Consider the following 25,850-nt stretch of genomic DNA (forward strand, 5'->3'; position numbering starts at 1 on the left):
ATATATATTTTTTTTTTTTTTATTAAATCAACATAAAAAAACACAAGATACACTTACAATTAGTGCACCAACCCAAAAAACCTCCCTCCCCCATTTACACTCATTCACACAAAAGGGTTGTTTCTTTCTGTTATTAATATTGTGGTTCCTACATTATATATCAATATATATCAATACAGTCTGCAGGGATACAGTCCGTAAGCACACATGATTTCAAGCGTTGACCGGTCCGCAGTTACAAAAAGGTTGGGGACCACTGCATTAGAGAATCCATGTTTGCAATGAATTATCCTGAATTATCGTATTTTAAGGAGTACAAGTCGCTCCGGAGTATAAGTCGCACTGGCCGAAAATGCATAATAAAGAAGGAAAAAAACATATATAAGTCGCACTGGAGTATAAGTCGCATTTTTTGGGGAAATGTATTTGATAAAAGCCAACAGCAAGTATAGACATTTGAAAGGCAATTTAAAATAAATAAAGAATAGTGAACAACAGGCTGAATAAGTGTACGTTATATGAGGCATAAATAACCAACTGGTATGTTAACGTAACATATTATGGTAAGAGTCATTCAAATAACTATAACATATAGAACATGCTATACGTTTACCAAACAATCTGTCACTCCTAATCGCTAAATCCCATGAAATCTTATACGTCTAGTCTCTTACGTGAATGAGATAAATAATAATATTTGATATTTTACGCTAATGTGTTAATCATTTCCAGTGACGTGCGGTGAGGTTGATGGCTGGTGAGGCACTGACTTCATCACAGTCAGATTTACAAACATATGAACCCTAAAGAGTATCTTATTCACCATTTGATTGGCAGCAGTTAATGGGTTATGTTTAAAAGCTCATACCAGCATTCTTCCCTGCTTGGCACTCAGCATCAAGGGTTGGAATTGGGGGTTAAATCACCAAAAATGATTCCCAGGCGCGGCGCCGCTGCTGCCCACTGCTCCCCTCACCTCCCAGGGGGTGATCAAGGGGATGGGTCAAATGCAGAGGACACATTTCATTACCCCTAGTGTGTGTGTGACAATCATTGGTACTTTAACTTAACTTTAACTTTACACATACAAACTGTAGCACACAAAAAAGCACATTTAATAAAAAAAACGTTATTATGGTCTTACCTTTACTTAGAAATTAAGTCCATGCGCCGCAACTAAAGCCCTCACTTAAACTTTCCACATGCAAGATTGAATCTACCGGTATTTAAAAAAGTGTAACCGAGGGTTTATAAATGTCACCTATACTGTATGAAACTACAAAATAACAAACACGGAGGCTCCAGTTTACACGAGGACCACTTTATTTATCTTCTTTCAAAAACCTCCGCAATGTGACATCACTTCCGCTCTTAGCGCCTTCAAAATAAGAGCTCAAGGCATATACTGTATAACAGTGCATAACAGGAACTTAACATCACAAAGAGGAAAGCCCATGAAAATAGGTTACAAAAGTTATTTAATAAGAAGCCAAAAAGTGCAAAAACAATAATGTTCGTGTTGGAGGAGTTGTGAATTAGGTACACCTGCAGTCTGCAGGTGTACCTAATGTTGTGGCCCTGCAGTCATTCACAACTCCAACACCAACATTATTGTTTTTGCATTTTTTGGCTTCTTATGAAATAACTTTTTAAAATAGATTCAATCTTGCACGTGGAAAGTTTAAGTGTGGGCTTTAGTTGATATAACAATTCTACGGCGGGGGTGCAGGAGGCGGGATTACTGGAGCCTCAGCCAGTGTGTCTTTTGCAGCCGTTTTATGATCGCTCAGCACAAGAAATACGTTACACACATACAGTTGTTGACAAAATACACTGTACATTATATACCTCAGCTAACTAAACTATGGAAATGTATAATATAGTTCATATAGCAATACAGTCTCACTGCACAGCAGGCCAGCAGTTAGCCGAGTCATTGCGCAATCCATGTTGAGGCACTGAGTGACGTGCCTCAACTGGCTGCTGTTCACCGCACCGTCTCTTCTCAGTATTTGAACGGCAAATGTGAAAATTCAGCGATTTTGAATAAAAATAATCTAAAACTGGTGAAGTTAAATGGAAAATAACTTTATAGTATAATCACTGGATACATATAACAATTTAATTTTTTTTTTTCTTTTTACATTTTTTTTCTTTCCATGATGGCAGGTGAGGCCCCGCCTCACCTGCCTCTAGTGACTGCACGTCACTGATAATTTCACACATAAGTCGCTCCTGAGTATAAGTCGCACCCAAACTATGAAAAAAACCTGCGACTTATAGTCCGAAAAATACGGTAATTGATATCATTTCAGTATGATTTTGCTTATATTTATTTGTTGTCTTGTTTAGTTTGGTGTTTTGTGTTTCATTTAGGCACTTTTGGGGTGGGCAAATGTTTTGTTCTTTCTGGCATTGTTTTGGACATGATGTTTTCCCTTAAAACCTTGTAGATGTTCTTCTTTTTGTGAAAAGTTTGATTTTAAAACTTTTTTTTATACAAACCCCAAAACCAGTGAAGTTGTCACGTTGTGTAAATGGTAAATAAAAACAATGATTTGCAAATCCTTTTCAACTTATATTCAATTGAATAGACTGCAAAGACAAGATACTTAACGTTCGAACTGGAAAACTTTTGTTATTTTTTGCAAATATTAGCTCATTTGGAATTTGATGCCTGCAACATGTTTCAAAAAAGGTGGCACAAGTGGCAAAAAAGACTGAGAAAGTCTCATCAAACACTTATTTGGAACATCCCACAGGTGAACAGGCTAATTTGGAACAGGTGGGTGCCATGATTGGGTATAAAAGCAGCTTCCATTGAAATGCTCAGTCATTCACAAACAAGGACGGGGAGAGGGTCACCGCTTTGTCAACAAATGCCTGAGCAAATTGTTTAAGAACAACATTTCTCAACCAGCTATTGCAAGGAATTTAGGGATTTCACCATCTACGCTCCGTAATATCATCAAAAGGTTCAGAGAATCTGGAGAAATCACTGCACGTAAGCGATGATATTACAGACCTTGGATCCCTCAGGTGGTACTGCATCAAAAGGGGACATCAGTGTGTAGAGGATATCACCACATGGGCTCAGGAACACTTCAGAAAACTGCTGTCAGTAACTAAAGTTTGTCACTACATTTGTAAATGCAAGTTAAAACTCTACTATGCAAAGCCAAAGCCATTTATCAACAACACCCAGAAATGCTGCCGATTTCGCTGGGCCCGAGCTCATCTAAGATGGACTGATACAAAGTGGAAAAGTGTTCTGTGATCTGACGAGTCCACATTTCAAATTGTTTTTGGAAACTGTGGACGTCGTGTCCTCCGGAACAAAGAGGAAAAGAACCATCCGGACTGTTCTAGGCGCAAAGTGTAAAAGCCAGCATGTGTGATGGTATGGGGGTGTATTAGTGCCCAAGGCATGGGTAACTTACACATCTGTGAAGGCACCATTAATGCTGAAAGGTACATACAGGTTTTGGAGCAACACATGTTGCCATCCAAGCAACGTTATCATGGACGCCCCTGCTTATTTCAGCAAGACAATGCCAAGCCACGTGTTACAACAGCGTGGCTTCATAGTAAAAGAGTGCGGGTACTAGACTGGCTTGCCTGTGTCTCCTCAGTTCCCAAACCTTTACGGAGTGTTGTTAAAAGGAAAGGCCATGTAACACAGTGGTAAAACTGCCCCTGTGACAACTTTTTTGCAATGTGTTGCTGCCATTAAATTCTAAGTTAATGATTATTTGCAAAAAAAAATGTTTCTCAGTTCGAACGTTAAATATCTTGTCTTTGCAGTCTATTCAATTGAATATAAGTTGAAAAGGATTTGCAAATCATTGTGTTCTGTTTTTATTTACCATTTACACAACGTGACAACTTCACTGGTTTGGGGTTTTGTATAGACTATACTTACTATCAAGTGGTGTTAACATAAGAAGTTGCTTCATACCAGAACATAGGATGATCCAGAGTCTTGAAGTCGGTCCAGAGCGACAGATAATGTCTCCAGTGAGATTGCGGCGAGGTGTATTCATACAGCAGCGCCAGGAGGAGGGGCACCCAGCCTGACGAGCTCTCCAGGGCCCCCTTCTCTGTAAGCACAGCGTGCATCAGGCCTCGCTATTCTCACTTCATAAATGACAAAGTCACCTCGCTCCAGCAGGGCGGAGACTTTTGTCGTCCCTTGGTGGAGGAGAGCCGATCTGGGAACGGTGAATAGGACCTCGCCTTCCTCGATGTGGTCCTTGGCAAACATCCCGTAGTCCGCCACCGAGCCCTCTTTGCTCACGTAGACCTGCGGAGAGACGCACAATGAGAGAGCAGCTAAAAGTGAGAGAGGAGTGTCAGATTGGTGCGACCCACCTTAGTGCTGAGTACCAGTCTGACACTGTCACACCAACGTAGGAAGTTCTGCAGAGGAACATCATCCACCTGCATGGCAACAGCGTTACAATCTAATGTAACATTTTGAAAACCATCATTGGGTTGTATTGACAAATGTCTTTAAAAATATGGTCGCAACTAAACGTAGCATTAAATTAACAACAAAACAGTCAATATTCTGTCCAAATCAACATCTTTTACTTTGAAGAAACATTCTGTCAATCAACATATTTTACTTTGAAGAAACATTCTGTAAATCAACATCTTTTACTTTGAAGAAACATTCTGTAAATCAACATATTTTACTTTGAAGAAACATTCTGTAAATCAACATATTTTACTTTGAAGGAACATTATGTAACTCAAATTGTTTTACTTTGTAGAAACATTCTACGCAAATCAACATATTTTACTTTGAAGGAACATTCTGTAAATCAACATGTTTTACTTTGAAGAAACATTCTGTCCAAATCAACATCTTTTACTTTGAAGAAACATTCTGTAAATCAACATCTTTTACTTTGAAGAAACATTCTGTCTAAATCAACATCTTTTACTTTGAAGAAACATTCTGTCCAAATCAACATCTTTTACTTTGAAGAAACATTCTGTAAATCAACATCTTTTACTTTGAAGAAACATTCTGTAAATCAACATATTTTACTTTGAAGGAACATTATGTAAATCAAATGTTTTTACTTTGTAGAAACATCCTACGCAAATCAACATCTTTTACTTTGAAGAAACATTCTGTAAATCAACATATTTTACTTTGAAGAAACATTCTGTAAATCAACATATTTTACTTTGAAGAAACATTCTGTCCAAATCAACATATTTTACTTTGAAGAAACATTCTGTCCCAATCAACATGTTTTACTTTGAAGGAACATTCTGTCTAAATTAACACCTCTCACTTTGGGGAAATAATTCTGTCCAAATCAACATCTTTTACTTTGAAGAAACATTTTGTAAATCAACATATTTTACTTTGAAGAAACATTCTGTCCAAATCAACATATTTTACTTTGAAGAAACATTCTGTCCAAATCAACATATTTTACTTTAAAGAAACATTCTGTCCAAATCAACATGTTTTACTTTGAAGGAACATTCTGTCTAAATTAACATCTTACACTTTGGGGAAATAATTCTGTCCAAATCAACATGTTTTACTTTGAAGGACCATTCTGTCTAAAGTTTTGGGGAAATAATTCTGTCCAAATCAACATCTTTTACTTTGAAGAAACATTATGTAAATCAAATTGTTTTACTTTGTAGAAACATTCTACGCAAATCAACATCTTTTACTTTGAAGGAACAATCTGTAAATCAACATATTTTACTTTGAAGAAACATTCTGTAAATCAACATATTTTACTTTGAAGAAACATTCTGTCCAAATCAACATATTTTACTTTGAAGAAACATTCTGTCCCAATCAACATGTTTTACTTTGAAGGAACATTCTGTCTAAATTAACACCTCTCACTTTGGGGAAATAATTCTGTCCAAATCAACATCTTTTACTTTGAAGAAACATTTTGTAAATCAACATATTTTACTTTGAAGAAACATTCTGTAAATCAACATATTTTACTTTGAAGGAACATTATGTAAATCTAAATTTTTTACTTTGTAGAAACATTCCACGCAAAACAACATTCTACACAAAACAACATATTTTACTTTGAAGAAACATTCTGTAAATCAACATATTTTACTTTGAAGAAACATTCTGTAAATCAACATATTTTACTTTGAAGAAACATTCTGTCCAAATCAACATATTTTACTTTGAAGGAACATTCTGTCCAAATCAACATATTTTACTTTGAAGGAACATTCTGTCTAAATTAACATCTTACACTTTGGGGAAATAATTCTGTCCAAATCAACATATTTTACTTTGAAGGAACATAATGTCTAAAGTCACTTTGGGGAAATAATTCTGTCCAAATCAACATCTTTTACTTTGAAGAAACATTTTGTAAATCAACATATTTTACTTTGAAGAAACATTCTGTAAATCAACATATTTTACTTTGTAGAAACATTCCGTCCAAATCAACATATTTTACTTTGAAGAAACATTCTGTCCAAATCAACATATTTTACTTTGAAGGAACATTCTGTCCAAATCAACATATTTTACTTTGAAGGAGCATTCTGTCCAAAACAAACATCTTTTACTTTGAAGGAACATTCTGTCTAAAGTCACTTTGGGGAAATAATTCTGTCCAAATCAACATATTTTACTTTGAAGAAACATTCTGTCCAAATCAACATCTTTTACTTTGAAGAAACTTTCTGTCCAAATCAACATCTTTTACTTTGAAGAAACATTCTGTAAATCAACATATTTTACTTTGAAGGAACATTATGTAAATCAAATGTTTTTACTTTGTAGAAACATTCTGCGCAAATCAACATATTTTACTTTGAAGAAACATTCTGCGCAAATCAACATATTTTACTTTGAAGAAACATTCTGTCCAAATCAACATCTTTTACTTTGAAGAAACATTCTGTAAATCAACATATTTTACTTTGAAGGAACACTATGTAAATCAAATTGTTTTACTTTGTAGAAACATTCTACGCAAATCAACATATTTTACTTTGAAGGAACAATCTGTAAATCAACATATTTTACTTTGAAGAAACATTCTGTAAATAAACATATTTTACTTTGAAGAAACATTCTGTAAATCAACATCTTTTACTTTGAAGAAACATTCTGTAAATCAACATATTTTACTTTGAAGAAACATTCTGTCCAAATCAACATCTTTTACTTTGAAGAAACATTCTGTCCAAATCAACATATTTTACTTTGAAGAAACATTCTGTAAATCAACATATTTTACTTTGAAGAAACATTCTGTCCAAATCAACATATTTTACTTTGAAGAAACATTCTGTAAATCAACATCTTTTACTTTGAAGAAACATTCTGTAAATCAACATCTTTTACTTTGAAGAAACATTCTGTAAATCTACATATTTTACTTTGAAGAAACATTCTGTCCAAATCAACATCTTTTACTTTGAAGAAACATTCTGTAAATCAACATCTTTTACTTTGAAGGAACATTCTGTAAATCAACATCTTTTACTTTGAAGAAACATTCTGTAAATCAACATATTTTACTTTGAAGGAACATTATGTAAATCTAAATTTTTTTACTTTGTAGAAACATTCTACGCAAATCAACATATTTTACTTTGAAGGAACAATCTGTAAATCAACATCTTTTACTTTGAAGGAACATTCTGTAAATCAACATCTTTTACTTTGAAGAAACATTATGTCCAAATCAACATATTTTACTTTGAAGAAACATTCTGTAAATCAACATTTTACTTTGAAGAAACATTCTGTAAATCAACTTCTTTTACTTTGAAGAAACATTCTGTAAATGAACATATTTTACTTTGAAGAAACATTCTGTCCAAATCAACATCTTTTACTTTGAAGAAACATTATGTCCAAATCAACATCTTTTACTTTGAAGAAACATTATGTCCAAATCAACATATTTTACTTTGAAGAAACATTCTGTAAATCAACATATTTTACTTTGAAGAAACATTCTGTAAATCAACATATTTTATTTTGAAGGAACATTATGTAAATCAAAATGTTTTACTTTGTAGAAACATTCTACACAAATCAACATATTTTACTTTGAAGGAACAATCTGTAAATCAACATCTTTTACTTTGAAGAAACATTCTGTAAATCAACATATTTTACTTTGAAGAAACATTCTGTCCAAATCAACATCTTTTACTTTGAAGAAACATTCTGTAAATCAACATATTTTACTTTGAAGAAACATTCTGTCCAAATCAACATCTTTTACTTTGAAGAAACATTCTGTCCAAATCAACATCTTTTACTTTGAAGAAACATTATGTCCAAATCAACATATTTTACTTTGTAGAAACATTCTGTAAATCAACATATTTTACTTTGAAGGAACATTCTGTAAATCAACATTTTTTACTTTCTAGAAACATTCTACGCAAATCAACATATTTTACTTTGAAGGAACAATCTGTAAATCAACATATTTTACTTTGAAGAAACATTCTGTCCAAATCAACATATTCAGTCTAAATTAACATATTTTATTTTGTAAAAACTTTCTTCTGTCCAAATTGACTTGTTATTTTGTAAAAAAAAATTCTAATTAAATCAACATATTTATAAAAAATTTAAAAAAAAACAGCGTTTGTTAACAGTCTCGAGAGGCGCCATTTTGTTTGTTTACGTGGGACAATAAAGTTATGTGGGGCGGAAATACCACATGACCGGAAGTGACGTGTGCCCCAAGGACGCGCTACATTTGTAAAATATCAGGCCAATACAGTTGAATATGTCTAAAATACAGTTGAATATGTCTAAAATACAGTTGAATATGTCTAAAGTGGGAATATGAGACGTCACGACCCGGCGCTATCCTAACAAAGTCAGAAGAGCAAGTAAGAATGTGTTATTAGGCTATTGTTGCTTCTACCGCCATGTTAGCCGACGGCTAAATGCACTCCGAACGAAAATAATTAAAAGTGAACCTTCCTTGGGTCGTTTGACTTCAGATGCCATTTTTTTTCTTATCCCAGTCGCGTCCAAAACGGCTTTTTAATGAGGCTTTTTAAGTTAACGACTACACGATACTCTGCACGGCTGAGCGGGCAGCGCTGCGGTCCGGTGGTAATGAGGTCATATATGTGCCCTAACCCTGAATACGGACTGGCAGGCGGCCAGTCAACGCTGTGGCGTTTTAATAATACGCGTAAACGTCAAGGCGGTGTTCACACTGGCCTCTTGTTATTGTCTTGAACTGACAAATGACACAAACGCGTGATATAAAACATTCAAAGTGATTGTCAATAACGGACTGCAGCCCAAGTTGCATAATATTAACCCTGATCGAAGGCTTGCAGGCAGCCACCGAGCGCTTTAACTTTCACGGGAAACAAAGCTAATACTTCCATTACATATATCTGAGTACATTTCACCATAATTATATTTGTCTATACTAAGATCGAATAAATATTGTATTTATCTTCGATTTACCCGTGGATTGTGTGCCTCTATAAAATAACAAATATGGCGTTTATGAAGCGTGGCTCGTTGGTCTAGGGGTATGATTCTCGCTTTGGGTGCGAGAGGTCCCGGGTTCAAATCCCGGACGAGCCCAATTTTTTTTTTTTCAATCACCACAATAATTTCACTAATACTTCGTCACCAATTCACATTTTCAGAGAGAGATATGTTGGAACGAGTCGTATCGCTCTCTGTAACATTCTCTATTTTGTAATAAAGTGTACTATTGGTAGGCATCCAGCCTACTATAATTTATAATTGAGGACCATAGAATACCATGAATTGATTTACGTGGACCCCGATTTAAACAAGTTGAAAAACTTATTCGGGTGTTACCATTCAGTGGTCAATTGTACGGAATATGTAATTCACTGTGCAATCTACTAATAAAAGTTTCAATCAATCAATCAGTAGAGTATAATAGAAAGTACTTTATTGATCCCTGGGGGAAATTCAGCACCACAGTTCGCTCACAATAGACAATAAACACTTAAGTATTTTTTACATGTGAATAATATAAATACAGTCTATTATACAGCATTATTCACATGTGAATAACATAAATACAGTCTATTATACAGCATTATTCACATGTGAATAATATAAGTACAGTCTATTATACAGCATTATTCACATGTGAGTAATATAAATACAGTCTATTATACAGCATTATTCACATGTGAGTAATATAAATACAGTCTATTATACAGCATTATTCACATGTGAATAACATAAATACAGTCTATTATACAGCATTATTCACATGTGAATAATATAAATACAGTCTATTATACAGCATTATTCACATGTGAATAACATAAATACAGTCTATTATAGAGCATTATTCACATGTGAGTAACATAAATACAGTCTATTATACAGCATTATTCACATGTGAATAATATAAGTACAGTCTATTTTACAGCATTATTCACATGTGAATAATATAAATACAGTCTATTTGTCAAGACTTGGTCCTTGGGTTTAGTTTTTCCAGAAGGCAACGGAAAGTTGGCTCGGGCGAGACGGGAATGTGAGTACATATTTTTATTTTTTACACTAACAAAGGACAAAAAAAGAGTACAAACGAAAAGCGCGCACAGTGGCGGAGAACAAACTATGAAACCAAAATACTATAGCATTAATAAACAAAAACTTACTTGGCTTGGACTAAAGTAGCAGCATGAAAGATGGACATGAAAACAAGTGTCAGGAATGTGAAGAGCATAAATGTGGGATGTCGCCAGAAAGACAAACTGAAAACAATGAACTTAAATACTACAGACATGATTAGTGAAAACAGGTGCCTGACTCAAAACGTGAAACAGGTGCGTGACGTGACAGGTGAAAACTAATGGTTGCTATGGTTACAAAACAAACAAAAGTGCACAAAAAGTCCAAAAACAAAACAGAACATGACTAAAACAAAACATGATCACACAGACATGACACTATTATACAGCATTATTCACATGTGAATAATATAAATACAGTCTATTATACAACATTATTCACATGTGAATAATATAAATACAGTCTATTATACAGCATTATTCACATGTGAATAATATAAGCGACCGTCAGAAAGCGGCTTGAAGGTGATGTGTAAAACATCATCTTTGCAACATTTTGACCAAAGGACCACCATTACATGTTATGTAGACCACAAGGAAGTCTTTTACATTTAGAAAAAAAAAAAAAATAACATGACTCTTTTAATGCGCTTAATAATCCGGTGCGCCTTATATATGAAAAAGATTTTTTTTTTAAAATAGACCGTTCATCGGCAGTGCGCCTTATAACCTGGTGCGCCCTATGGTCCGGAAAATATGGGATGTGTTTTCTACCACTTCCCATACCTTCACAGTAATGAAGTCGACTTGATGGTTTTGGAAAATTAAACAACCCGTGTCCAACTGAGTCCAGTCCGTAGGACAGCAATCATCTGTTCCACGATCAAAACATGTATTAGAAAGTTAAGTCTCTACTTTTTGTCAAAAATTTTGATGGATCAATTAGGGCAGGGGGCGGGGCAAAAGGTCAAGGGAGAACAAAGGAAATGTCAAGGGGGCTAGAGAACAAAGGAAACAAAAGAAACAAAGGGAACAAAAGAAACAAAAGGAACAAAAGAATCAAAGGGAACAAAAGAAACAAAGAAAACAAAGCAAACAAAGGCAACAGGTGCTTATGATTATGAATGAGGTTGACCATCTGTCAAATTTGATAGATGCGGGGTCAAATGAGGTTGATTAATAAAGAGTTAAGTCTCTACTTTTTGTCAAAAATTTTGATGGATCAATTAGGGCAGGGGGCGGGGCCAAAGGTCAAGGGAGAACAAAGGAAAGGTCAAGGGGAAGGGGCTAGAGAACAAAAGAACCAAAATAATCAAAGGGAACAAAAGAAACAAAGAAAACAAAGCAAACAAAGGCAACAGGTGCTTATGAATATGAATGAGGTTGACCATCTGTCAAATTTGATGGATGCGGGGTCAAATGAGGTTGAATATTAATGAGGTTCGTGGGAAAATGGTGGAGGGGGTTGAATGACGTCGTGGGAAAAATGAGGAGGGGTTGAATGAGGTTCGTGGGAAAAATGAGGAGGGGGGGTTACAACACACAGTAAACGGTTACAACACTCAGTAAACGGTTGCGCGTTTGGTATTTTGGAACTTTATACGTTTTGGAAGCAGTAAAGACGTTGTGAGTACGCTATGGAAATGAATTCATTTCAGCCATGATTAGCGAAACACCGGTGACCATTTATAAAAATAGTGTGATGAAAACTTACCTCGATGCCCCTCAGAAAAGTAGAGTTTTTCTAAGTCGTACTCAAATGCCCCTGTCCGAGTCTTTGCGGGAGAAATGGGGTTTGGAAGCTTACGGGATGGATGGATCTTTTGGATACGTTTTCAGATACGAGACGGGAGATGTCTGCTTATTTCAGCTGAAAGAGAACAGAGACGGAAGCCCTTTCGCGAACGTTTCATCGCTATCTACCGTGGATTGGGATGTGTTAAGTCTGGCGATGGACGATTTGCTGTGGCGTGATACTTCTCCGGTCGATAAACGCGTACAAGGAAGCTTGTTTACTTACCCGACGATGGCTGAGTTGAGCGAGAGAAGAATTCTGTTCAGCGCTACTTGGGAGACAAAATCTTCGGCTTCGGGTCGTTGGTTTTTCCGCGCCAGTCTTCACCGGTCCCTATCCGACCGAGCTCGACGTCTTTTCCCTGGAGACTTTCAACTCTTAATGCGGGGTGTTTACACCGGTTGTGGTCGTACCCATCGTGGCATGGCGAGAGCGTATGGGGGAAATGAAGGACAAGATTGACAACCTGTTTCGAAGCAGTCGGAATTGGAAAAGCATGTTGACGTTGAAAAGAAAATTGTCCTTTGAGGACACACCCCCGGCGGAGGACGAAAGGACCTCCCCCGCTTCAGTTTTGACTGACCCTCTGAAGTCCGCAAGCAATTACGGCAAATAAAGAACTATACATTCAGAAAACATATTTAAATTCGGAAAAAACTCTGTACAACACAGTCTTCTGAGGTATTCCTTTAATATAGAACAATCATTCTATTCTAAGAGACCACAGTTTGTAGGGTCAACGTGCACAATTAAGTAGCTTAATTGCTTAGACGGCAATTTGTTTGTATAAATTTAGATTGGGGTATGTTGTTTCTTTATGGGCAAAGACGTTATTGTCTCTTGTTTTCATGTTAGCATTTCAGCTTGCGTGTTGGAACCAGTCATTCCGTGCAGTTATCAATCGTGTTTTTTTTGGTGATAATTTTCATTTAAAATTGGTCCAGTCGTGCAACTTAAAACACATATAACACAGATTTGCTAATAACAAGAGCTGTAATTGCTGCTATTTTGACCGTCCTCAAAACATTGATTACTAGTTTTTTATCAGCACTTTTCCTGACATTGCTATAAAATGGAAAACAACTTTAATAGAGTTATTAGTAGTCATGTCACAGCGTAATGAACAGCACATTTACGGTATGAATAAATATTTCTGAACAAAGTTGCCATCTTTATTGTTAGTTGGCACTAGGGATGTAACAATAAAGGGTATAATTGATAACCATGGTAAAACGGTTAGTATTACCATTTTAAATGAAAATTATCACCAAAAAAAACACGATTGATAACTGCACGGAATGACTGTTTCTTTTGTTTCTTTTGTTTCTTTTGTTCCCTTTGTTTCTTTTGTTTCCTTTGTTCTCTAACCCCACCCCCTTGACCTTTCCTTTGTTCTCCCTTGACTTTTGGCCCCGCCTCTGCCCTAATTGATCCATCAAAATTTTTGACAAAAAGTAGAGACTTAACTCTCTTGTATTTATTTGCTACTTGTTCAAAAAAAAGCGCCACAATAAACAATCACACTTATAAGTGTAGGTAGAAGCAACACATATTGGATCCTACACCCGTCCCATGAAAGTGTCTGATATTGTCTTCAACATTTATTATATTGTTACACTTTGTGAACACCGTATGCATGAAACATTTTAAATGTGGAAAGTAATTACAGGTTTAACAAGACCTGTTTATTTTTAATTGACCCGATAGTGTGCGGGAAGGGTGGAGATTCTGTTTGGATCGTCGCCAGGGGTGTGTGAGTTTGCATGTCGCACCCGCGGATGAATCACTGAATGAATCAAATAATCGCTGATAAACGTTTTCATATTCTTTTGATTTATTTGACTTGGTATCTATTACATGTGTACGTCTGAAATGGTATTCAATGTCAAACTGGAATCTTTACCAAAGAAAAAGGGTCTTTCCTAGGAGGATGCATTTGTAGTCAGAAATGTACATGCATAGCATTCGTTTGGGATCTTAGTGCTGTCAAGCAATTGGAAAAGAATAGTAAATAAATAATAATTGGCACGATTATCTACAGAGCACAATAAGGCAATTCAAAGTGCTTGACAGAGAATTAAAATAATGCAAAATACAATTAAATCATTAAAACAATACTAACTCGGTAGAAGGCTGCTGGCGAGAGATGTGCCCGCATGGTCAAGTTATGGTGTGGGTTCATTGTTGCGCGGACTGTTTCCTCGCCTCCCTCCGTACTGTCCCTGATGTCGTCTGGTCCGGTGGGGTGGCCAGAGCCGGCGGGATGTAAGGTCCCTCGGTTCCCTTCCCGCTCCATTAACCGTTATTGGGATGTCTGGAATCCGTCCCTTGAGAGGGGGGCTATGGTCAGCACAGCTCTCATTGCTTCCTTTTGAGCCACCTCCTTTCTCTTCTGGTAAAGCCTTCTCAGACGTTTCCGCCACTATTCCTTCCTCTTCTGGTAAAGCCTTCTCAGATGTTGCCGCCACTATTCCTTCCTATTCTGGTAAAGCTTTCTCAGACGTTGCCGCCACTATTCCTTCCTCTTCTTGTAAAGCCTTCTCAGACGTTGCCGCCACTATTCCTTCCTCTTCTGGTAAAGCCTTCTCAGATGTTGCCGCCACTATTCCTTCCTATTCTGGTAAAGCTTTCTCAGACGTTGCCGCCACTATTCCTTCCTCTTCTTGTAAAGCCTTCTCAGACGTTGCCGCCACTATTCCTTCCTCTTCTTGTAAAGCCTTTTAAGACGTTGCCGCCACTATTCCGTCCTCTTCTGGTAAAGCCTTCTCAGACGTTGCCGCCACTATTCTTTCCTCTTCTGGTAAAGCCTTCTCAGACGTTGCCACCACTATTCCGTCCTCTTCTGGTAAAGCCTTCTCAGACGTTGCCGCCACTGTTCCGTCCTCTTCTGGTAAAGCCTTCTCAGACGTTGCCGCCACTGTTCCTTACTCTTCTGGTAAAGCCTTCTCAGACGTTGCCGCCACTATTCCTTCCTCTTCTGGTAAAGCCTTCTCAGACGTTGCCGCCACTATTCCTTCCTCTTCTGGTAAAGCCTTCTCAGACGTTGCCGCCACTATTCCTTCCTATTCTGGTAAAGCCTTCACAGACGTTGCCGCCACTATTCCTTCCTCTCCTGGTAAAGCCTTCTCAGACGTAGCCGCCACTATTCCTTCCTCTTCTTGTAAAGCCTTCTCAGACGTTGCCGCCACTATTCTTTCCTCTTCTGGTAAAGCCTTCTCAGACGTTGCCGCCACTATTCCATCCTCTTCTGGTAAAGCCTTCTCAGACGTTGCCGCCACTATTCCATCCTCTTCTGGTAAAGCCTTCTCAGACGTTGCCGCCACTATTCCTTCCTCTTCTGGTAAAGCCTTCTCAGACGTTGCCGCCACTATTCCGTCCTCTTCTGGTAAAGCCTTCTCAGACGTTGCCGCCACTATTCTTTCCTCTTCTGGTAAAGCCTTCTCAGACGTTGCCGCCACTATTCCTTCCTCTTCTTGTAAATCCTTCTCAGACGTTGCCGCCACTATTCGTTCCTCTTCTGGTAAAGCCTTCTCAGACGTTGCCGCCACTATTCCGTCCTCTTCTGGTAAAGCCTTCTCAGACGTTGCCGCCACTATTCCTTCCTATTCTGGTAAAGCCTTCACAGACGTTGCCGCCACTATTCCTTCCTCTTCTGGTAAAGCCTTCTCAGACGTTGCCGCCACTATTTCTTCCTCTTCTGGTAAAGCCTTCTCAGACGTTGCCGCCACTATTCCATCCTCTTCTGGTAAAGCCTTCTCAGACGTTGCCGCCACTATTCCTTCCTCTTCTGGTAAAGCCTTCTCAGACGTTGCCGCCACTATTCCTTCCTCTTCTGGTAAAGCCTTCTCAGACGTTGCCGCCACTATTCCGTCCTCTTCTGGTAAAGCCTTCTCAGACGTTGCCGCCACTATTCTTTCCTCTTCTGGTAAAGCCTTCTCAGACGTTGCCGCCACTATTCCTTCCTCTTCTTGTAAATCCTTCTCAGACGTTGCCGCCACTATTCGTTCCTCTTCTGGTAAAGCCTTCTCAGACGTTACCGCCACTATTCCGTCCTCTTCTGGTAAAGCCTTCTCAGACGTTGCCGCCACTATTCCTTCCTATTCTGGTAAAGCCTTCACAGACGTTGCCGCCACTATTCCTTCCTCTTCTGGTAAAGCCTTCTCAGACGTTGCCGCCACTATTTCTTCCTCTTCTGGTAAAGCCTTCTCAGACGTTGCCGCCACTATTCCTTCCTATTCTGGTAAAGCCTTCACAGACGTTGCCGCCACTATTCCTTCCTCTTCTGGTAAAGCCTTCTCAGACGTTGCCGCCACTATTCCTTCCTCTTCTGGTAAAGCCTTCTCAGACGTTGCCGCCACTATTCCGTCCTCTTCTGGTTAAGCCTTCTCAGACGTTGCCGCCACTATTCCGTCCTCTTCTGGTAAAGCCTTCTCAGATGTTGCCGCCACTATTCCTTCCTCTTCAGGTAAAGCCTTCTCAGAAGTTGCCGCCACTATTCCGTCCTCTTCTGGTAAAGCCTTCTCAGACCTTGCCGCCACTATTTATTCCTCTTCTGGTAAAGCCTTCTCAGACGTTGCCGCCACTATTCTTTCCTCTTCTGGTAAAGCCTTCTCAGATGTTGCCACCACTATTCCGTCCTCTTCTGGTAAAGCCTTCTCAGACGTTGCCGCCACTGTTCCGTCCTCTTCTGGTAAAGCCTTCTCAGACGTTGCCGCCACTATTCCGTCCTCTTCTGGTAAAGCCTTCTCAGACGTTGCCGCCACTATTCCTTCCTCTTCTGGTAAAGCCTTCTCAGACGTTGCCGCCACTGTTCCGTCCTCTTCTGGTAAAGCCTTCTCAGACGTTGCCACCACTATTCCTTCCTCTTCTGGTAAAGCCTTCTCAGACGTTGTCGCCACTATTCCTTCCTCTCCTGGTAAAGCCTTCTCAGATGTTGCCGCCACTATTCCTTCCTCTTCCAATCTCAGTGGGGCTGCTGCCTGTCTTTCTCCCGGCGCCAAGTCTTCTTCCTGCCAGGCCACCACCTGTTTCTCCCCTGCTCTCCCTGCTGTGATGTCCGGAAACTGACTCCTTCTTCGGCAGTGGTGGGTCCTCCTGTGACGTCATCGCTGCTCAAATGCATAATGTCAATGAAACCTTTCAAGAAGTGATGGTGAAACTAACTCAATAAGGTCAAGTCCTATTAAATTCTCGTTAGTGATCAGCAGATGATGTTTGTCTTTGGCAGCAAGCGTCATTATCTTTAACAATGAAATAATGAATTAGATTCATGTAGTGCTTTTCAAGCCACCCAAAACACTTGTCTGTGAACCGCATTAATGATTCACTTCCAGTCACACACTCGTGGTGTTGGTAAGCTATATCTGTAGCCGCAGCTGTCCTGAGACATACCGACGGAAACGTGTCTGCCAATTTTCGTCAATGGCCTCCCCGACCACCACCAAACATTGCGAAAGGCATCACGTGGGTGAAGTGTTAGGTAAGGTAAAGCACAGTTGGAATCTTGTCAAATGTGCGGGTTAAAGACGACCTTGTGTAACTCCTAAGCCGATAACGTTATTATCTTAATAGCACAAGAAAGGCATATGACCCTACAGGTTCAGTCAGTGTTTACCTGGGTCTTAAGTACAGGTACTATTTTGCATATAGTTTTCTCACGCACAGACTCATTACGTTTTTGCTAATTTTTCCACAGCCGGTTTATCCTGAACACATACTTGAGTTAATGGGGCCTATAATCATTGTTGGCAATGAAGTATCTGCGTTTTTTTTCCCCTTCCTTCTCTCTGCCAGCAGGATACTGGCCTTGGTGGTAGATCACCAGTTGGTGCAATCTGATGTTGCTGCTTCCAGGTCCATAGGGTAGATGCCGCACGCTTTCAGGTCGCATTTGCAGACATTCCTTGTAGCGAAGGGTGGGCCGATTTTTATTTATTTTTTATTTTTTTAAATATATATACTTGCAGTGTGTATATTGTACATATTACATATTGTTATGAAGGTGTCTGTTACTACATTATATATATACTTGCAATGTGTACATAAAACATATTACATATTGTTATGAAGATGTCTGTTACTACATTATATATACTTGCAGTGTGTATATTGTACATATTACGTATTGTTATGAAGGTGTCTGTTACTACATGTCTGTTACTACATTACATATATACTTATATAGCCACTATGGACTGGACTCTTACTATTATGTTGGATCCACTATGGACTGGACTCTCACAATATTATGTCAGACCCACTCGACATCCATTGCTTTCGGTCTCCCCTAGAGGGGGGGGGGGGGGGGGGGGTTACCCACATATGCGGTCCTCTCCAAGGTTTCTCATAGTCATTCACATCGACGTCCCACTGGGGTGAGTTTTCCTTGCCCTTATGTGGGCTTTGTACCGAGGATGTCGTTGTGGCTTGTGCAGCCCTTTGAGACACTTGTGATTTAGGGTTATATAAATAAAGATTGATTGATTGATTGATATGTTCAGTATCTAATAAATTGAAATGTATTATGTTTGCAGATGATACATATGTGTATTGTTCAAGAGAAGACTTGAAGGAAGTGTTGAGGATAATAGAGCTTGAGTTGATTCGGCTAAAAAAATGGTTTGCTATTAATAAGTTATCATTAAATGATAAGAAAACTAAATGTATGGTGTTTAGGGGTCCAAGGACTAATTGGGAAGCAAAATTAAAATCAAATCAAGTGGGAATTGATAGAGTATATGAAACGAAATTCTTGTAATAATAATTGATCATAAATTATGTTGGAAACCGCATATTGAATATATAAAGGGAAAAATATCCAAATCCATTGCTATTCTGTATAAAGTAAGACACATGCTGAATAAGACATGTCTGCATATGTTATATTATTCTTTTTTTCCCCACATTTAACATATTGTGTTAAAGTTTGGGGAAATGTTTATAAAACAAACATAGACCCAATAATTAAACTTCTAAAAAGGTTCATTAGAATAATACACAAAGCGTGCTACTAGGAACATACCAATCCTGAGTGGATGACTTGGGGTGATACAAAAAAAACTTGCCTATAACCAGTAAAGGTGTGGCTTGTTTGAATGAAGTGCCATTGCCGGTCTACAAACTTGTATAAAAGTCACCGTGGGTGGTAATGCAGCGGAACATGCACCATTATTAAAAGCTTGTTTAGGTGAGGTATCTAAGGAGTGTGGCGCATGGGAACTTCAAAGCCGTCGCACGTCACGCTTAGGTGGCTGCTTGGAAGGCACTCGCGTCTGAACAAACAATATAACACACCTTTCTCCAGGTTCAAATATGCCATCTACAAAACCCAACACCAGAGAAGTTGGCACGTTGTGTAAATGGTAAATAAAAACAGAATACAATGATTTGCAAATCCTTTTAAAGTTAAAGTTAAAATTAAAGTACCAATGATTGTCACACTTATATTCAAATGAATAGACTGCAAAGACAAGATATTTAATTCTCGAACTGGAAAACGTTGTTATTTTTTGATAATATTAGCTCATTTGGACTTTGATGCTGGCACAAGTGGCAAAAAAGACTGAGAAACATCCCACAGGGTGAACAGGCTAATTGGGAACAGGTGGGTGCCGTGATTTGGTATAAAAGCAGCTTCCGTGAAATGCTCAGTCATTCACAAACAAGGATGGGGCGAGTGTCACCACTTTGTCAACAAATGCGTGAGCAAATTGTCCAACAGTTTAAGAACAACATTTCTCGACCAACTACTGCAAGGAATTTAGGGATTTTACCATCTACGCTACGTAATATCATCAGAGAATCTGGAGAAATCACTGCACGTAACATTGAATGCCCGTGGCCTTGGGTCCCTCAGGCGGCACTGCATCAAAAACTGACATCAGTGTGTAAAGGATATCACCACATGGGCTCAGGAACACTTCAGAAAGCCACTGTCAGTAACTACAGTTGGTCGCTACATCTGTAAGTGCAAAGCGAAAGCCATTTATCAATAACACCAACAAACAAATATATATATTGGAGATGTACACATGTAATAAATACAGAGCCAAATAAATTAATAGGACATGAAAACGTTTATCAGCAATTATTTGATTCATTCGCGGGTGCAACATGCAAACTCACACACCCCGGCGATGATCCAAAATGGATCTCTGCCAGGATATCGCCCTTCCCACACATTATCAAGTCAATTAAAATGTACAGGTCATTCAACCTGTAATTACTTTCCACAATTAAAATGTTTCGGTCTCATACGTTGCTTATTAATTTGGTTAACTGCCCATGTGACGTCAGCACATGCGATCACATATAAAGGGAAGCTCTCTGCCACTTTGCCACATCGTCTCATCCTCAGACATCACTCAGCGAAAGTAAGATTGCGCACTTTTTTGAATATATTGTTGCGTCGACCAGCTCTTCCTCCCAGGGAATTTAAGTTACTGGTCAATCCCAAGTTCTTTCGATGACATATATGCTGAGTAAGAAGGACCATCAAGACAGAAATGAAATATTTTCAAGTTTTACTAAAGCTTTAGGAGATCAGTTTAACCAATATATTCATATCTGCTACTCTAGTTGATCTGACATTCAAACGGAAAAGCCAACTTCTTGCACACAAAGAAAGCCCCCCTCTCCTCCTTGCAACACTGATAAGGAAGATTTGGGGGTTTGGTTTCACATTCCTGATGGTTTAAGACACTAATCTGAAGACAAAGAGAATCTAGTAGAATATACAAAGGAAAAGTACTATCTACTCTAAACATGTCTATGTAAAAAGAAAGAACTCTTAAACATATATGCATCCTCCACAATATTCATTAAAGTTGCACTGGAAATTTAAACTAATTCCAAAAATCCCTCCATCAGTGTGTGAATGTGTGTATGAATGGATAAATGTGGAAATACTGTCAAAGCACTTTGAGTACCTTGAAGGTAGAAAAGCGCTATACAAGTATAACCCATTTATCATTTATTTATATTCATTTTTAATTTTTCTGTGCCCATCAGACCACTTGCAAAATTCTCGGCGGGAACCTGGTGTCCATTCACAGCAATCTGGAGAATGAACTCGTAGGTCAACTTACCAGTGTTTGGAGTAGGGTTGTACGGTATACCGGTACTAATATAGTATCGCAGTACTAATGAATCAAAAACGGTTTGAAAAGTACTGGTTCCCGGTTATGACGGCGCATCGTCACGTCGTGACATTGCCGGTTTTGTCAGCAGACGAGCATGTTCGGCAGCGCACACACGCAGAGTACTTACAAGCAGACACAGTGTGTAGACAGAGGTGGACGGGGTTGGGGGCGCGGGGTTTGGTGGTAGCGGGGGATGTATATTGTTGCATCCCGGAATATATAGCGCTGCAAGGGGTTCTGGGTATTTGTTCTGTTGTGTTTATGTTGTGTTACGGTGCGGGTGTTCTCCCGAAATGTGTTTGTCGTTCTTGTTTGGTGCGGGTTCACAGTGTGGCGCATATTTGTAACAGTGTTAAAGTTGTTTATGCAGCCACCTTCAGTGTGACCTGTATGGCTGTTGATCAAGTATGAATTGCATTCACTTATGTGTGTGTAAAAGCCGCATATATAATGTGACTGGCCTGGCACGCTGTATGGATGGAGGAAAAGCGGACGTGACGACGGGTTGTAGAGGGCGCTAAAGACAGTGCCTTTAAGGCACGCCCCCAATATTGTTGTCCGGGTGGAAATTGTTGCGTTTGGACCAGTTGTTCCTCCCAGGGAATTCAAGTAGCTGGTCGCTCCCAAGCTTTTTACGACACTTAAAGCTGAGTAAAAGAACCACCAGAGACAGAATAGGTGTTTTGTATATATTTGCAAAGCTTTGTAAATATACTGAGACCAGTCCAGCATAGAACATTCAATCGCGCAGCTAAGATGGTCTCCCCTCAAAAATGGAAACCTTCTCTTCTATAAAGTCTCTCTCCCTCCCACCCTCGTTGTCTTGTCTTTCCAGCCTAAACACATGCCCTTTGTCCTCCGCATCTGGACATAAGAATAGATAAGAAGAAGGAGTATCTCTCTTTCTTACATTCCACACTCAAGGTTAGCACACAGTATTTGCCATACTTGCCAACCTTGAGACCTCCGATTTCGGGAGGTGGGGGGTGGGGGGCGTGGTCGGGGGTGGGGCGGGGGGCGTGGTTGGGGGCGTGGTTAAGATATATATATATATATATATATATATATATATATATATATAAGAAATACTTGACTTTCAGTGAATTCTAGCTATATATGTATATATATATATATATATATATTTTATTACATCTATATATATATATATATATATATATATATATATATATATATATATATACACATATATATATATATGTATACATATATATATATGTATAAATAAATAAAAGAAATACTTGAATTTCAGTGTTCATTTATTTACACATTTACACACACATAACACTCATCTACTCATTGTTGAGTTAAGGGTTGAATTGTCCATCCTTGTTCTATTCTCTGTCACTATTTCAGAACACACACATTATACCAATATACATTATAAAATCAATAAGAAAACGGGAGCTCTAATTTGGGAGTCTGAATTAGGATCAGAAGTTCCTATATAAACATTGTGCACTCACGTCGCCTTTTTGTATTGATTACTGCAGCTGTGCACTGGATTCATTCACAAATACAAACTACAACTCACAAACACTTTAGAGTTAGGCTCCACCATCAGAATGTGTACTTAAACTTATAAAGATCACATGGATATTATTCAGTGAGTTGATTCACCAAAACTAACCTGTTATACAGGAGGAAAAAGCACACAGGACGTTTCAATTGTTCACAGACTGGTCGCGCTCATCAGAATGACAAGACACTTCCGGTCTGCAGGTGATAGCATTCAATTGGAAAGAAACGCCCTACTGCCCCCTACTGACCAATGTGAATACTGATAAATCTATAATGACAGCTCCAAAAACGAATTCAAACCACAAAATAAAATAAATAAATCAACACAAAAATGTGACACATTATGGGTGGGTCACATATGCATGTACAGTAGATGGCAGTATTGTCCAGTTTAAAAGTGTCACAACATTGCTGTATACGGCAGACGAACTGCTTTAAGGGGACGAAAACTTGACTGCTGTTGTTGTGTGTTGTTACCGCGCTCGGAGGACGTTAATGAAACTGCCTAACAATAAACACACATAAGAAACCAAGAACTCGCCCTCGATCATTAGCTGTTTATATTGTGGGAAAGCGGACGTGAGAACAGGCTGTCAACACGTCACTCAGGTCCGCATGGAGCTGGAGGGGGCGTGGCCTCCAGCTCCGCCTGAATTTCGGGAGAAAATTTGTCCCGGGAGGTTTTCGGGAGAGGCGCTGAATTTCGGGAGTCTCCTGGAAAATCCGGGAGGGTTGGCAAGTATGGTATTTGCAGACAACCAAAAGACCACAATTGGAAGAAAAACACTAGCTGTTTTGTAATATGATTATGAAATTAAAGACGTAATACTTAAATACGGATATATGTAAATATCTGCCTCTGACAAAATCAAGAGAATTTCGGGAGAATGGTTGCCCCGGGAGATTTTCGGGAGGGGCACTGAAATTCGGGAGTCTACCAGGAAAATCCAGAGGGTTGGCAAGAATGCCCGCGGGCCTTGACTTTGACACCACTGCCCTGTACAGTGCAACACTGACGACGCATACTCAGAATTGTTGTCGACAAATGTGTCTTCTAGGAGGATTCGTTTATTTGGACCGACGGCTCAGTTGTGGATTTCACCGACTGGGAAAACAACCAACCTAACAACAATGGAATCCAGAACTGTGTAAACATCAACTTCAGAGGAGGTATCAATACACCTTGTCATTAACAGTTACATAAGTCAACGTGCAGTAATGTAGTCTTGGTATACTACACGTACACTGACATACTTGTTTGTGTTTACTTGCAGATGATCAGTGGAATGATATCCAATGCACGATGTTAAGAACTTATGTCTGTGCCATGGATCTGAAACCTCACCATTAAGATCCCCCATGATATCTTCTAGTGTTTTCCACTGTCTGGGTTAGACCGCTAAAACAACTTCTTTACGCTAATTTCTCTTTGCTTACATTATTTCAAGAAGTTTACAAAGATTGGTCTAAGATCCCCTTTAGCTGACCACATAGATTCTACTTATTTACTAGACATGTCAATGTTAGTGGTGAGTTGGATAGTTTTAGGTAATTAGTTCCATTCTTGCGTGCATTCTGTCCTTCTATTAACTTCTGCACAAGCTCTATTCCCTATGGATTCAAGATGAAGAAGAAAAAAACATCCACCTGGACTTTGGCTGGAAACGACATACTGTACCATCTTAGAATGTGAACATAGCGTTTTAATAAGGTGACAAACAATAAAGGCATATCTTCAGACACAATGCTATGGTTCATTTAAGTGTGTAGAGTGTGGACAATGCATATATGTTTAAGAGTTCTTTCTTCAGTCATATTCATGTTTAAATCAGCTAGTATTTTTCCATGTATTCTCTGTATGCTTGTCTCTCTTTGTCTGCAGATGTCTGTGTTTTGTCTTAGGCATTGGAATGTGGGAGTTGGAGTACTCCCTTTTTATCTTATCTGTATTAGAACAATGAGGCTGAGGGTGTGGGCTGTTTTCGTATTCAATAAGTTGTCTCTTCCCGTTTGAATGTTAGACCATTTCGAGATGTCGATAGGAAAGGACAATTGGACTAATCTCCTAAAGTTTTAGTAAAACTTGATAATATTCCTATTCTGTCTTGATGGTCCTTCTTACTCAGCATATATGTCATCTAAAGAACTTGGGATTGACCAGTGACTTTAATTCCCTGAGAGGGAAGACTGGTCAGACGCAACAAGAGTCAGTGCAGTTTGAGAGTTGCACCATTGCTGATACTATGATGAATAAATATGGGCAATATATGGTACTACACTGTGTATAAATCTATAGGCATGTAACAATATGAACATTTCATATCACTGTTATTGTCACCAAAATGATCAGGATTATCATCGTTTTCACAGTATTGTTAAATCGGAGCAAAACGTACTCATGAACACCTTAACCAAGTTTTATTCAAAATAATCAAATACAATGAATAAGTAGTGGCACAAAATACTTTATTGGAATAAGAAATATGTTCTATAATAATATTGTTCTGGCTACTTCAAGAAGAACTGCACTTTTTGGGAATTTTGCCTATCATTCACAATCATTATGAGAGACAAGAACACGCATGTCTTTATTTTGTTTTTAGGATTCTAAACATGATTTAAAAAATGCGACCAATGGGAGTCACCTTCGTAGCCTTCAAAGCCCTAACGTCCAAAACTCTCCATCAACGTTTTATATACACACTGCACGTATATATATAATGTAGTAACAGACACCTTCATAACAATATGTCCATCCATCCATCCATCCATCTTCTTCCGCTTATCCGAGGACG

At 38.6% G+C, this 25,850-nt stretch overlaps 1 protein-coding gene, 1 long non-coding RNA gene and 1 other non-coding gene across 3 annotated transcripts in view; 2 read left to right on the plus strand and 1 right to left on the minus strand.

Annotated features, from left to right (window-relative positions):
- Positions 1-9,103, minus strand: part of setd6 (SET domain containing 6, protein lysine methyltransferase) — a 22,650-nt gene extending 13,547 nt beyond the window's left edge. The window contains exons 1-4 of the mRNA XM_072911916.1: positions 8,977-9,103; positions 4,372-4,439; positions 4,159-4,303; positions 3,959-4,100 (exon numbers count right to left, since the gene is read on the minus strand). Of these exons, the coding sequence (XP_072768017.1) occupies positions 3,959-4,100; positions 4,159-4,303; positions 4,372-4,439; positions 8,977-9,004 (383 nt within the window). The 5' untranslated portion in view covers positions 9,005-9,103. The remainder of the gene's footprint in view (positions 1-3,958; positions 4,101-4,158; positions 4,304-4,371; positions 4,440-8,976) is intronic.
- On the plus strand, positions 8,738-24,474 carry LOC133571997 (uncharacterized). Its single transcript, XR_009810479.1, has 3 exons — positions 8,738-8,883; positions 24,114-24,225; positions 24,330-24,474. It is a non-coding gene; the product is annotated as an uncharacterized lncRNA (long non-coding RNA).
- trnap-ugg (transfer RNA proline (anticodon UGG)) lies at positions 9,530-9,601 on the plus strand. Its single transcript has one exon. It is a non-coding gene; the product is annotated as a tRNA-Pro (tRNA).
- Positions 24,475-25,850: the final 1,376 nt, after the last annotated feature.

This window comes from Nerophis lumbriciformis, linkage group LG29 (genome assembly GCF_033978685.3).
Source record: "Nerophis lumbriciformis linkage group LG29, RoL_Nlum_v2.1, whole genome shotgun sequence".
NCBI lineage: Eukaryota > Metazoa > Chordata > Actinopteri > Syngnathiformes > Syngnathidae > Nerophis > Nerophis lumbriciformis.